The sequence below is a fragment of the Schistocerca nitens genome, chromosome 1 (assembly GCF_023898315.1).
Source record: "Schistocerca nitens isolate TAMUIC-IGC-003100 chromosome 1, iqSchNite1.1, whole genome shotgun sequence".
Taxonomy (NCBI): domain Eukaryota; kingdom Metazoa; phylum Arthropoda; class Insecta; order Orthoptera; family Acrididae; genus Schistocerca; species Schistocerca nitens.
Window position 1 is genome coordinate 1,149,041,924 of NC_064614.1, and position 12,086 is coordinate 1,149,054,009.

Here is a 12,086-nt window from a genome sequence, read left to right on the forward strand (position 1 = left end):
ATATTGAATGTCTCTCTTATTTTGGTTAGTGTATTTTTGGAAAACACTTTTTACTTTGAGTCATATCTCATTCCTTTTCTATTTATGAAAATTTTAACTGTGATAACTTTATTTAGCAGTATGAAGAATCGTGCACATTCCATTTCCTGTCCATTGTTTCAAGTAACATGTCATAAATATAGCACTCTCTGTGGTTATGTTTGCAGCTGTTACGGTTGCCAGCTTTCCATCATGTTGTTACCTATAGTTTACTAACTGCACTTGATGATTAATAGTAAAATTCTGTTGGGATGTGCCATATTATGAAATTACTTAGTTTCTCACATAACATCTTTAATAATCATCAATAATCAGCAGAATTTCGATGGTAGCACCAGTAACAAGCTGCTCAATTAACGTTACATATCTCTCTCTCATCTTCGTCATGCTGGACAGTGGCTACTTTCCGGAAGGGAGTTCGTGCCGTGCAGATGGTAGGGAGAGCAAGTATGTATCCCTCTCATTTCATGTCACTGTTTTCGTACAACATTTGTCATACTAGCACTCTGATACTTTGTACCTGTTTCCCTGTGTTAATCATAATAGTAAGTGTAGATAGGTTTTTTCCTGGTATCTGTTAAATCTGAAACTCTTATTTCTTTTTATATAGTACATTGCATCTTATAAGATAAACATTAAAAATTACTGGTAAAAACAACTGAATGTCTGATCTTTTAGTAGATCTTCAAACAAACTAGTTGGTTCAATGTTTTTATTGGCTAGACTCTGGGTTTGATTACAATCTATGTAATTAGAATTACCTTTAGACTGTCCTTAATCTTCTGAGTGCTAGTATGAAGTAGTGCATCCCACTCAGGTGGGAGACATCTGAGTTCCCTAATATTTAAATGATATATTTCCAATGGTTATTTAAAATACTGAAAAAGTAAATGAGTTAAAATCTGATTTAAACATATTGACCAACATCTGTACTTTTTATTATCTTATTATTTGAAAATCTGGAGGTAAAATGCAGTCTTCTGTTTTCTGTGTATAGCTTTACAATGCAAAGTGTTAATAAATATTACTATTTATGATGTAACAATTAAATATTTGGCCAATTGTATCAAAATGGATATTTTGTGGACTGCCACAACTTGGATGAAGTACTAATAGTAAACAAACAGATGTAGCAAATACTTTGTGGAAAGTTATTTTGTTATGATGATACTTCAAAAGATGCCTTATCAACAAATCCTAAATGAAATGATGAAACTTCTCATTTTACACACATCTGTTATTATAGTGAACTTGTTCATTCTAGTAACAATATAATGGATACCTTATGATGCAGCAGTGACACTCTCACAAAGAAAATAACATTCAGAAACAAAATATAATCAGATCATCTTTTGTCTGGTCTCTAGCAACATGATAAAAAATTATAAAACTAAAAATAGCGGTTATGTTGAAACAACACATGATGCCATTATATATCCTTTTGTTGTTATTATCTTCTGATAACTGCAAAATTTTGTATGTTACAAACTGTATTATTATACCCCCATGGGATATATTTGTTTACTATAAATTCTGTGACATTCAGCATTATATTATGGTACTTATATATACTAGAATATTAAGTACAGATGTTGGGACTATTAATGATATTGAATATTCAGTAAGAAAAGATTTGGTACATGATAGAAAAAATTGAATTATTTATAATTCCTATTAAGGTGTCAGGTTGCAGCTGACTAAATAAATGTGTATTTTTGTTTGGCGGTCATTTACAGTATAGTTGACAACTTAAGGGCAACTCAGATGCCATTTTTCCAATGTGATAGAAGACAGTTTCAGAATAAGTAATATGATCACACATCACTTTGTAGAATTAGTCCAGTTTTTAATCATCATGGTGTGATCATAGCAAAGTAGTTTCTATGTGTCCATAGTTGATCATGTCTGTGTTATTTCAATATGAAATGTATTGAAGTATGTTTGTTGTCAGTTAAATGTGCGCATGGATTCAAGAGTTTAAGTGCTTTTATCTGTGTATCTCATATGAAGATTAGTGTTGTGATGGTGTTAAATGCTAGCACTGGATTACATAAGCTACTATATATAAAAAAGGTATAGGGGCTTGTTGCATTTGCATTACAATAATTATGCTATGAGTTAAAGTTATGATTTAGGGAAGAAATGGTGTTGTCATTGATTAGGTCTCTGCCATAATACAATGATGATGTAATGTAAAAGTAAAGAATAATACGAGAGAAGGAAAGTTGCTACTCACTATATAGCGGAGATGCTGAGCTGCGATAGGCACAATAAAAAGATTCACACAATCATAGCTTTCGGCCATTAAGGCCATTGTCAGCAATAGACACATACACACACGCACACACACACTCACGCAAGTGCAACTTACACACACATCTGCAGTCTCAGAGAGCTGAAACTACACTGCGATCAGCAGCATCAGTTCATGATGTGAGTGGCAACTGGGTGGGGCGGGGAGGGGGAGGGATAGTATGGTGGGAGTGGCAGACAGTGAAGTGTTGCAGTTTAGACGGAGGGTAGGAGAGAAGGTACGGTGGGGGGGGGGGGGGGGGGGGAGGGGGTAAGTAGCAGGAAGGAGAGAAATAAAAATAAAAGAGATTAAAAGACTGGGTGTGGCTGTGAAATGACAGCTGTGTAGTGCTGGAATGGGAACAGGGAGGGGGCTGGATGGGTGAGGACAGTGACTAATGAAGGTTGAGGCCAGGATGGTTATGGGAATGTAGGATGTATTGCAGGGAAAGTTCCCACCTGCACAGTTCAGAAAGGCTGGTGTTGGTGGGAATGATCCATATGGCACAGGCTGTGAAGCAGTCATTAAGATGAGGGGTATCATGTTTGGTAGCGTGTTCATCTACAGGGTGGTCCACTTTTTTTTGGTCACTGTTTGTCGGTGGCCATTCATGTGGACAGACAGATTGTTGGTTGTCATGCCTACATAGAATGCAGCACAGTGGTTGCAACTTAGCTTGTAGATCACATGACTGGTTTCACAGGTAGCCCTGCCTTTGATGTGATAGGTAATGTTAGTGACCGGACTGGAGTAGGTGGTGATAGGAGGTTATATGGGACAGGTCTTGCATCCAGGTCTATTACAGGGGTATGAGCCATGAGGTAAGGGATTGGGAGCAGGGGTTGTGTAAGGATGGATGAGTATATTGTGCAGGTTCGGTGGACGGTGGAATACCATGGTAGGAGGTATGGGAAGGATAGTGGGTAGGACATTTCTCATTTCAGGCCACGACGAGAGGTAGTCGAAACCCTGGCAGAGAATGTAATTCAGTTGCTCCAGTCCCGGATGGTACTGAGTTACGAGGGGAATGCTTCTCTGTGGCCAGACTGTGGACTTTGGGAGGTGTTGGGAGACTGGAAAGATAAGGCACGGTAGATTTGTTTTTGTACAAGGATGGGAGGATAATTACGGTCAGTGAAAGCTTCAGTGAGACCCTAGGTATATTTAGAGAGGGACTGCTCGTCACTGCAGATGCGACGACCACGGGTGGCTAGGCTGTACGGAAGGGACAGCTTGGTATGAAACAGGTGGCAGCTGTCAAAATGGAGGCATTGCTGGTGGTTAGTAGGTTTGAGATGGACGGAGGTACTGATGTAGCCATCTCTGAGGCGGTGGTCAACATCTAGGAAGGTGGCTTGTTGGGTTGAGCAGGACCAGGTGAATCAAATGGGGCAAAGTTGTTGAGGTTCTGGAGGAATGTGAATAAGGTGTCCTCACCTTCAACCCATATAGCAAAGATGTCATCAATGAATCTGAACCAGGCAAGTGGTTTAGGATTCTGGGATTTAGGAAGGATTCCTCTAGATGGCCCATGATTAGGTTAGCATAGGATGGTGCCATACCGCGGATTTGTTTGTAGGTAATGCCTTCAAAGGAGAAGTAATTGTGGGTGAGGATATAGTTGGTCATGGAAACTAGGAATGAGGTTGCTGACTTGGAATCCATAGGGCATCTGGAAAGGTAGTGTTCAATTGCAGTAAGGCCATGGGCATTAGGAATGTTAGTGTGTATTATACAAGTATTATACAAGATGTTCAATAGAATGTCCCATATTCATTGAAGATTGTATCAGTCAAAACAAAACAAAACGTCACATAAACATATGTCTGGAAACAAATACTTGGTGCAATTTCGTCCATTTTATTTGTGTCAATAATCAGTCATGTAGCCTGTCTTTCTGTTGACTTTTATAGCTCATTTCTTCTTGGTTTTGCTAGTCTCTGTATCAAGTCCTCCAACTATGATGCTGTTGTCAGACATAGCACTTAATATGAAATTCGCTATCTGGTATCCCAGTCTGACATTTTGGGGGCCCGCCAGAGGGCATGGACATAGACGACGGCCAGTAGGTGGTGACCCTAAAACTGGTGAGCACTACCGTCACTGCCAATGTGCTGTGCCCAGGCCATGTCTGTCTATCAGCACTCACGGAGGCCCTATAAAGCCTGCAGTGCAGGGGCTCAGAAGTCAGCTGTGTTCCGACTGTGCTTGTGTTCTATACCCTACGCATTGCTGTTGGTTCTTGGAATCTCGCTACATCTTGATCCTCCTTCTGGTTTATTCTACTGACTTGTCCACTGCCTTATCCATTCATGGTGGTTGTTGTTGTCATCATTGCTGTATCCATTCGTGGTTGTTGTTGTCCTTGTTGTCATACATAGCTGTCTTTCTGTGGGTTTGGTTGACTCAATGTTGATGCTCTCAGCTGGTCAGCCTGTGGCTCCCAATCTGATTCTGGTTGCTAGAATTGGCGATGTGGTAAAAGGTTAATGGATTATGGACATGAAACTTGTACAAATAATGGAACAGCAACAGCAACAGAAATTCCATCAGCAGTTCTGGCAACAGACAGACATTTTGTGTCAGGAAATTCAGCTGCTGTCCGACTGATTGCAGGTCCAACGTTCACAACCTTTCCTGACTGTGGCCACTTGGCAGACAGAGACCCATCCCCCCGCGTCCCAACTGTTTAATGACACCACGCAGGATTGAGACACGTATTTTCAGCAGCTGAAACAGCACTCTGCTGCTTTTTTAATTTTAGATGACGCTCTCCAATGGTTGGTTTTCCTTTCTTGGGATTCCCCAGAGATGTTTTTCCTACTTAAGAAGTTGTCTCCCCTCTCAAAGCCGGTTGCACTCACTTTGGAGGAAATGTGTTTGTTGCTGTCTACCTATTATTCACAACAGTTCCACGTGGTCACATTGTGCCTCGAGTTCCATCAGTACCATGAACAAGCCGGCCTGTCTTGTAGATCATGAGTGATGGATTTGCAAGGTCTGAGCTGTTGATTGCAATTTTACCTGTGCCAACCAGTCTCACAAAACCTCATATGCCAATTCCCAGATCTGTGATGCAGTGGTCGAATTGGCTCGGTCCCGATCTAGAAGTTAGCACTGCAGCCCTCTAGCTCGACAGTCCTTCCTTGGACGACGTACTGAAAACTGCCCACTCTTTTGAGATAGCACAGGTAGCGAATGAGCGTCTTACTGCCCACCTCCAGATCACTGTGGTTCAGCCACCGCTGCAATGTCAAAATTATTGGCAGCCTTCTTCCAACAGCAGCATCATGATTTGTCACTTTCAGATGTGTCAATGACTTCTGAGCAGCCAGTCCAGCCTCTTTGGCACAACCAGCCAGGTCTGCCTTATTGTCCTGACTTATTTTTTGAGGCAGACTGCCCTGATCATTGGGTGCACTGCACCTGTTGTGGCAAGGATGGGCATCTCTATACTGTCTGCTGTCTGCCTATTCCTACCTTGCTTCATGGGATGGTCCATGAACTTCAGGCCATCATTCCCCACGGCAATCCTTGTGCTCTCAAGTTGTTTATTGATCTCATGATTGCTCATCAGGTTGTTCATTTCCATGTCGACAAGGGAGTGACAGTTTCGCTGGTCAACCTCCCAACATACACTCGTCTGGGTTACCCAGTGTTGGCCACACCCTCTTGCAAGTTGGTTGCATGTCGTGGCAACTCTATTACCCTCAGAGGTCAATTCACCACTAAGACTACGTACAAGATGGTTACATAGCTGTTAATGCTGGATGTTGTCAACAGTCATTCTGCTGGCAATGTATTTGGCCTGGATGCTTTCTCACTGTTTGGCTCCTCCATCATGGATGAAGTTCAGTTCATCTCTGACATGGTTCCCTTCCAGGAAGTTGGTGACCTTTGTGTCTCTTTCGTGTCTCTGTTTGATCCTGGCTTGGTGTGCACCATCGATTTTGAGGCACATATTTCTTTACATCCCGATGTGGTGCCCCAGTTCTGTCGTGCATGTCCTCTTCTAGTTTCCATACAGATGGCTATTAAGCCCGAACTCGATCACTTCAAGGTGCTGGGGTCTTCAAGACACCCGAAACTAGTGCTTGGGCTTCACCTCTGGTCATAGTCCAGAATCAAAATGATTCCCTCTGGCGTTGTGGTGATTTTAAGTTGATGATCAATACCCAAGCTCTGGTGGAAACCTACCCCATACCACATCAAGAGGACATCCTCACAAACCTTGTTGGAGGTGAATGTTTTTCTAAAATATATGATCCTGATGCTTTACTTACAAATCCCACTAGATGAGGAATACATTGTTGTCATCAGTATGCCTTTTGTCATATACAAATACAGGCATTTACCTTTTGGCTTTTGGAATCTCTTCTGCTCCAACAATGTTCCAGAGATACATGGAACAGTTAAACATGTCCATCCCAGCTTGTACCAATTACCTGGATGACTTAATTGTTGCAGGTACTACAGACAAGACTACCTGCATAACCTAAATACCATCTTTACTGCATTGTGTGATGCAGAGCTCAAGTGTCATCTGCGCAAATGTCAGTTTTTCCAGGACCAAGTGGGTTACATGGGCCACTTGCTCACCAAATGTGGAATTCAGTCCACTGACCATAATGTTTCTGCTATTACTCTCTCCTGCATCTCCAAAACCTCCAGCAGTTGCAGGCTATTTCCTGGAAAGTGAATTATTATTATTCTACATTCCTTCCACAGGCTGCACACATTATGCATCCACTCAACCAGTTGTGGAAGGAAATCATTCCATTTCAGTGGTCGGCGGCCTGTGAACAGTCCCTCACATAGCTGAAGTGCATGTTACAATCTGCACCCAGCCTTACCCACTTTTCCCTATTTTTGCTGTGGACACTTCTCCCTATGGCATTGGTGCAGTGCTAGCACACCATAATGATGATGGTACAGAGCAGTCCATCACCTATGTATCCAAATCATTGACGCTTGCCCAATGCAATTACTCCCAGATCGAGAAAGAGGCATTGGTGGTCATCTTGGGCATGAAGAAATTTCACGTGTACCTATTTGGGTCCCAGTTTACACCCATTACAGACCACAAAACACTCATAGTGCTCTTCAGGCCACACTCTCGGCTTCCAGAGCAGATAGCCCAGAGGCTCCAGCATTGGGTTCTTTTTCTTAGCTCCTACAATTACACCACCAATCACAAGCCTACTGTGCAACATGCAAATGCAGATGCCCTCTGATGTTAATCCTCAAGACCAGACCGAGTGTTTAACCAACTGGAACTCTCCTGTTTTCACACTGATGTGGAGTCACAATACACCTTGGATGGATTTCCTATTACCGCTACTCACTTGGCAGCAGCTACATGCTGTGACCCAATCTTGCGGCCTGTCATGCACTGTATCCTCCATGGATGGCACACTTGTTTTTTGTAGTCAGCTGCTCCTGAGCTCCTGGCCTGAGCTCACTTCTCTCATTATTTGTCCATCATCTCCAATGTGCTCCTGCTGGATGCAGAGGCAGGTTCCCGTGACATTGTCATCCCGCCTACCTTATGCACTCACGTCATGGAACGCCTCCATTGCGGGCACTGGGGTATGTCTTGGATAAAAGCCCTTGCCACGTGATGCGTCTACTGGCCTGGACTGAACAAGGATGTGGAGTCTATGGTGCGCTACTGTTATGCCTGTGCTCAGCATCAGGCTCCTCCACTCCAGTCTTTCTCTCTCTGGCCTACTCCCTGTCGCCCTTGGTACCGCATTCATCTAGATTTTGCTGGCCTCTTCGTTGGTTTGATGTGGCTTTTTGCCTTGTATGCTTATTCAGACTACCCTTACATGGCCAGCATGTCATCCAACACCACAGTGGCCACACTCAATGCCCTTCCGCAGACTTTCACCATTGAAGGGCTCCCCCACACCATTGTCACTGATAATGGCCCCCAGTTCACTTCTACAGGCTTCGAACAGTTCTGCACTGCTGGTCTTATTGTTGTGGTCTTCAGTCCTGAGACTGGTTTGATGCAGCTCTCCATGCTACCGTATCCTGTGCAAGCTTCTTCATCTCTCAATACTTACTGCAACCCACATCCTTCTGAATCTGCTTAGTGTATTTATCTCTTGGTCTCCCTCTACGATTTTTACCCTCCACACTGCTCTCCAATGCTAAATTTGTGATCCCTTGATGCCTCAGAACATGTCCTACTAACCGGTCCCTTCTTTTTGTCAAGTTGTGCCACATACTCCTCTTCTCCCCAATTCTATCCATTTCCTCCTCATTAGTTATGTGATCTACCCATCTGATCTTCATCATTCTTCTGTAGCACCACATTTCGAAAGGTTCTATTCTCTTCTTGTCCAAACTATTTATCATCCATGTTTCACTTCCATACATGGCTACACTCCATCCAAATACTTTCAGAAACGACTTCCTGACACTTAAATCTATACTCTATGTTAACAAATTTCTCTTCTTCAGAAACGCTTTCCTTGCCATTGCCAGTCTACATTTTATATCCTCTCTACTTCGACCATCATCAGTTATTTTGCTCCCAAAATAGCAAAACTCCTTTACTACTTTAAGTGTCTCATTTCCTAATCTAATTCCCTCAGCATCACCCAACTTAATTAGACTACATTCCATTATCCTCGTTTTCCTTTTGTTGATGTTCATCTTATATACTCCTTTCAAGACACTGTCCATTCCGTTCACCTGCTCTTCCAAATCCTTTGCTGTCTCTGATAGAATTACAATGTCATCGGCGAACCTTAAAGTTTTTATTTCTTCTCGATGGATTTTAATACCTACTTCGAATTTTTCTTTTGTTTCCTTTACTGCTTGCTCAATATACAGATTGAATAACATCGGCGAGAGGCACAACCCTGTCTCACTCCCTTCCCAACCACTGCTTCCCTTTCATGCCCATCGACTCTTATAACTGCCATCTGGTTTCTGTACAAATTGTAAATAGCCTTTCGCTCCCTGTATTTTACCCCTGCCACCTTTAGAATTTGAAAGAGGGTATTCCAGTCAACATTGTCAAAAGCTTTCTCTAAGTCTACAAATGCTAGAAACGTAAGTTTGCCTTTCCTTAATCTTTCTTCTAAGGCAAGTCGTACGGTCAGAATTGCCTCACGTGTTCCAATTATATATTTAAATATGTCTGCTTGTGTCTGTGTATGTGTGGATGGATGTGTGTGTGTGTGTGCGAGTGAGTGTATACCCGTCCTTTATTCCCCCTAAGGTAAGTCTTTCCGCTCCCGGGATTGGAATGACTCCTTACCCTCTCCCTTAAAACCCACATCCTTTTGTCTTTCCCTCTCCTTCCCTCTTTCCTGATGAGGCAACAGTTTGTTGTGATAGCTTGAATTTTGTGTGTATGTTTGTGTTTGTTTGTGTGTCTGTCGACCTTCCGGCGGTTTCATTTGGTGGGTCGCATCATCTTTGTTTTTGGATATAAACATGAATATTAGTGTGATATGTAAATGATTTAGGACTGGAGGAGAACACTCACCAAACAGTAATAGCACTGAATTGTCAACAGGCACACATAAAGAATGGAAACTTGCTAGCTTTCAGACAAATACTTTAATGAGCTAGATAACACATACAATGTGTGGGCACATGTATCCAACAATCACCCCCCCCCCCCCCCCACCTTCCCCCACATCCTCTCATCCTCCCCACCTGAAACATACACTTGCTGGCTGGACACATAATGCCAAATATTGCCAAATGCCAAGTTTCAGTTCGGCTGGTGAACTGGGATGAGAGGTTGTGTTGGGTGGAATGAGCAGAGTGAGAAAGTGGTGGGAAGTGGGAGGAGGGTAGCTGGCATCTTGGAGGAATGGAGGGAGCATGTGCATGATAGGAATGAAGGAGGAAGAATCAGCAGGGGCACAGGATAGGAATGTGACACATGAGCACTGGAGCTGGTGAGTCTGTGCAGTGCAAAATGGCAATGATATAAAGGTATAGATTTGCAAGAGTTGACGGGGTAGAGGAGGGGGAGACTTAAAAAACGGGAAAGGGGGGGGGGAGGTGAATGAAGTGCTTTAGCAGAGACTGAGACCAGGAGGACTGGAGTGAAAGATGTGTTGCAAGGATAAAAAGTTTTGATAGACAGGCATAACCCCCCCCCCCCCCAAAAACCCAATCTGCAGTCAGACTGCCTCACCATATCATCACAAGCTCTTAATCCTCCCAGTACCTTCAAGAACTGAATGTGAAGGAGCACATCCTCATCACCCAGTATCTCTCTGGACTACCTGGAACAACTGAACCTCATCCATTGCTGGGGCTTTGACTACCGATTATCATGCCTGATAAGGAGAGCGTCCTACCCATGATCCTTCCCACCCCTCCTAAAGTGATTCATTGTCTTCCTCTCAATATTTACAATGTTGTGGTACATTCTGTACCACTTTCACTCCCAGCATTTTACCCCACGGATCATATCCCTGTGGAAGACCCAGGTGCAAGACCATCCCAACTCACCTACTCAGTATGTGCTTCTGTAATCCTCTCTCTGTCTTATCCTATCCCATGAGAGGCAAGGCAACCTCTGAAAGTTGCAATGCCCAGTACCAACTCCACTGCAATTTATGCACAGCATTTTGTGTTGGCATGACCATTAACCATCTGTCCACCAGAAATGAATGAGCATTGCCAAGTATGGGCAAGAGGACTGTTGACCACCCAACAATGGAACATGCTGCTGAGCACAACATACTAGAGTCCAACCCACACTTTCTGTATCCTTTCCCATGACAGAACTATGCAGACATGAGTTATCCTATAAACACATCATTTGTTCCACCATCCTCATGGCCTCAGTCTCTGCTAATACACTGCACCCACCCCCTTATTCAACAGTCTTACTCTCCTCTGCCCTATTACCCCCACCCAATCCATAGCTTTTAGTCACCATCATTGTGTGCCACACAAACTCACTGGTTCTGGTACCCTTGTGTTGCATTCCCACACCATAAACCATCACATTTCTGTCCCACACACCTGGTACTTCTCTCCAAACTGTGAGCTACCCTTCCCCAACTTGTCCTCTCACTTCTTGTCTCTTTCTCCTTCTATCCACTCAAACAATACAATTTCTCACACCAGTTAACCTGCTTCCTGCTATCCCAGCATTGTGTGTACAGCCAGCGCAGTGTAACTAACCAGGTGTGTGTGTGTTTGTGTGTGTGTGTGTGTGTGTGTGTGTGTGTGTGAGAGAGAGAGAGAGAGAGAGAGAGAGAGAGAGAGAGAGAGAGAGAGAGTCTCTAGCTCATTAAAGTATTCACCCAAAAGGTAGCAAGTTTTCATTCTTTTTTTTTTTGTGCCTATCAATGACTGAATATTTTTATTGTTTGGTGAGTGTCCCCCTTCCCTCCTAAATTATTTACATTCTCCCAGAACTTTCCTGATCATATTTAACCATGTGATATGTACACAATTAATAGAATGAAACTGTTTTGAAATGTTTCTCTCTGAACACCCGGTTGTGCATTTTTCATGTCTCCTAGACTTATTGTTGTTATTATTTATGTTATGAAAGGGTATAGTAAAACACACAAACTTTAATTGTAAACTTAATTTTGGGGACAATGATTTCTCCTCATGTATGTTGTGCAACTGAGTCAGGACTGTAGTATTTGTACGCTGGTTGTTGAAACTGCTGAAAGAAGTATCATATGAAGTATTCGTGCACTATAATCAGCAGCAGTTTTGTTCATGGCTGCAGTTGCTGAAAATTGACAGTTGT

At 42.9% G+C, this 12,086-nt stretch overlaps 1 protein-coding gene across 1 annotated transcript in view; it reads left to right on the plus strand.

Annotated features, from left to right (window-relative positions):
- The window catches only part of LOC126199758 (calcium-activated potassium channel slowpoke), an 872,527-nt gene that overhangs the window by 523,936 nt on the left and 336,505 nt on the right, over window positions 1-12,086 (plus strand). The window contains exon 15 of the mRNA XM_049936649.1: window positions 436-486. Coding sequence (XP_049792606.1) covers window positions 436-486 — 51 coding nt within the window. The remainder of the gene's footprint in view (window positions 1-435; window positions 487-12,086) is intronic.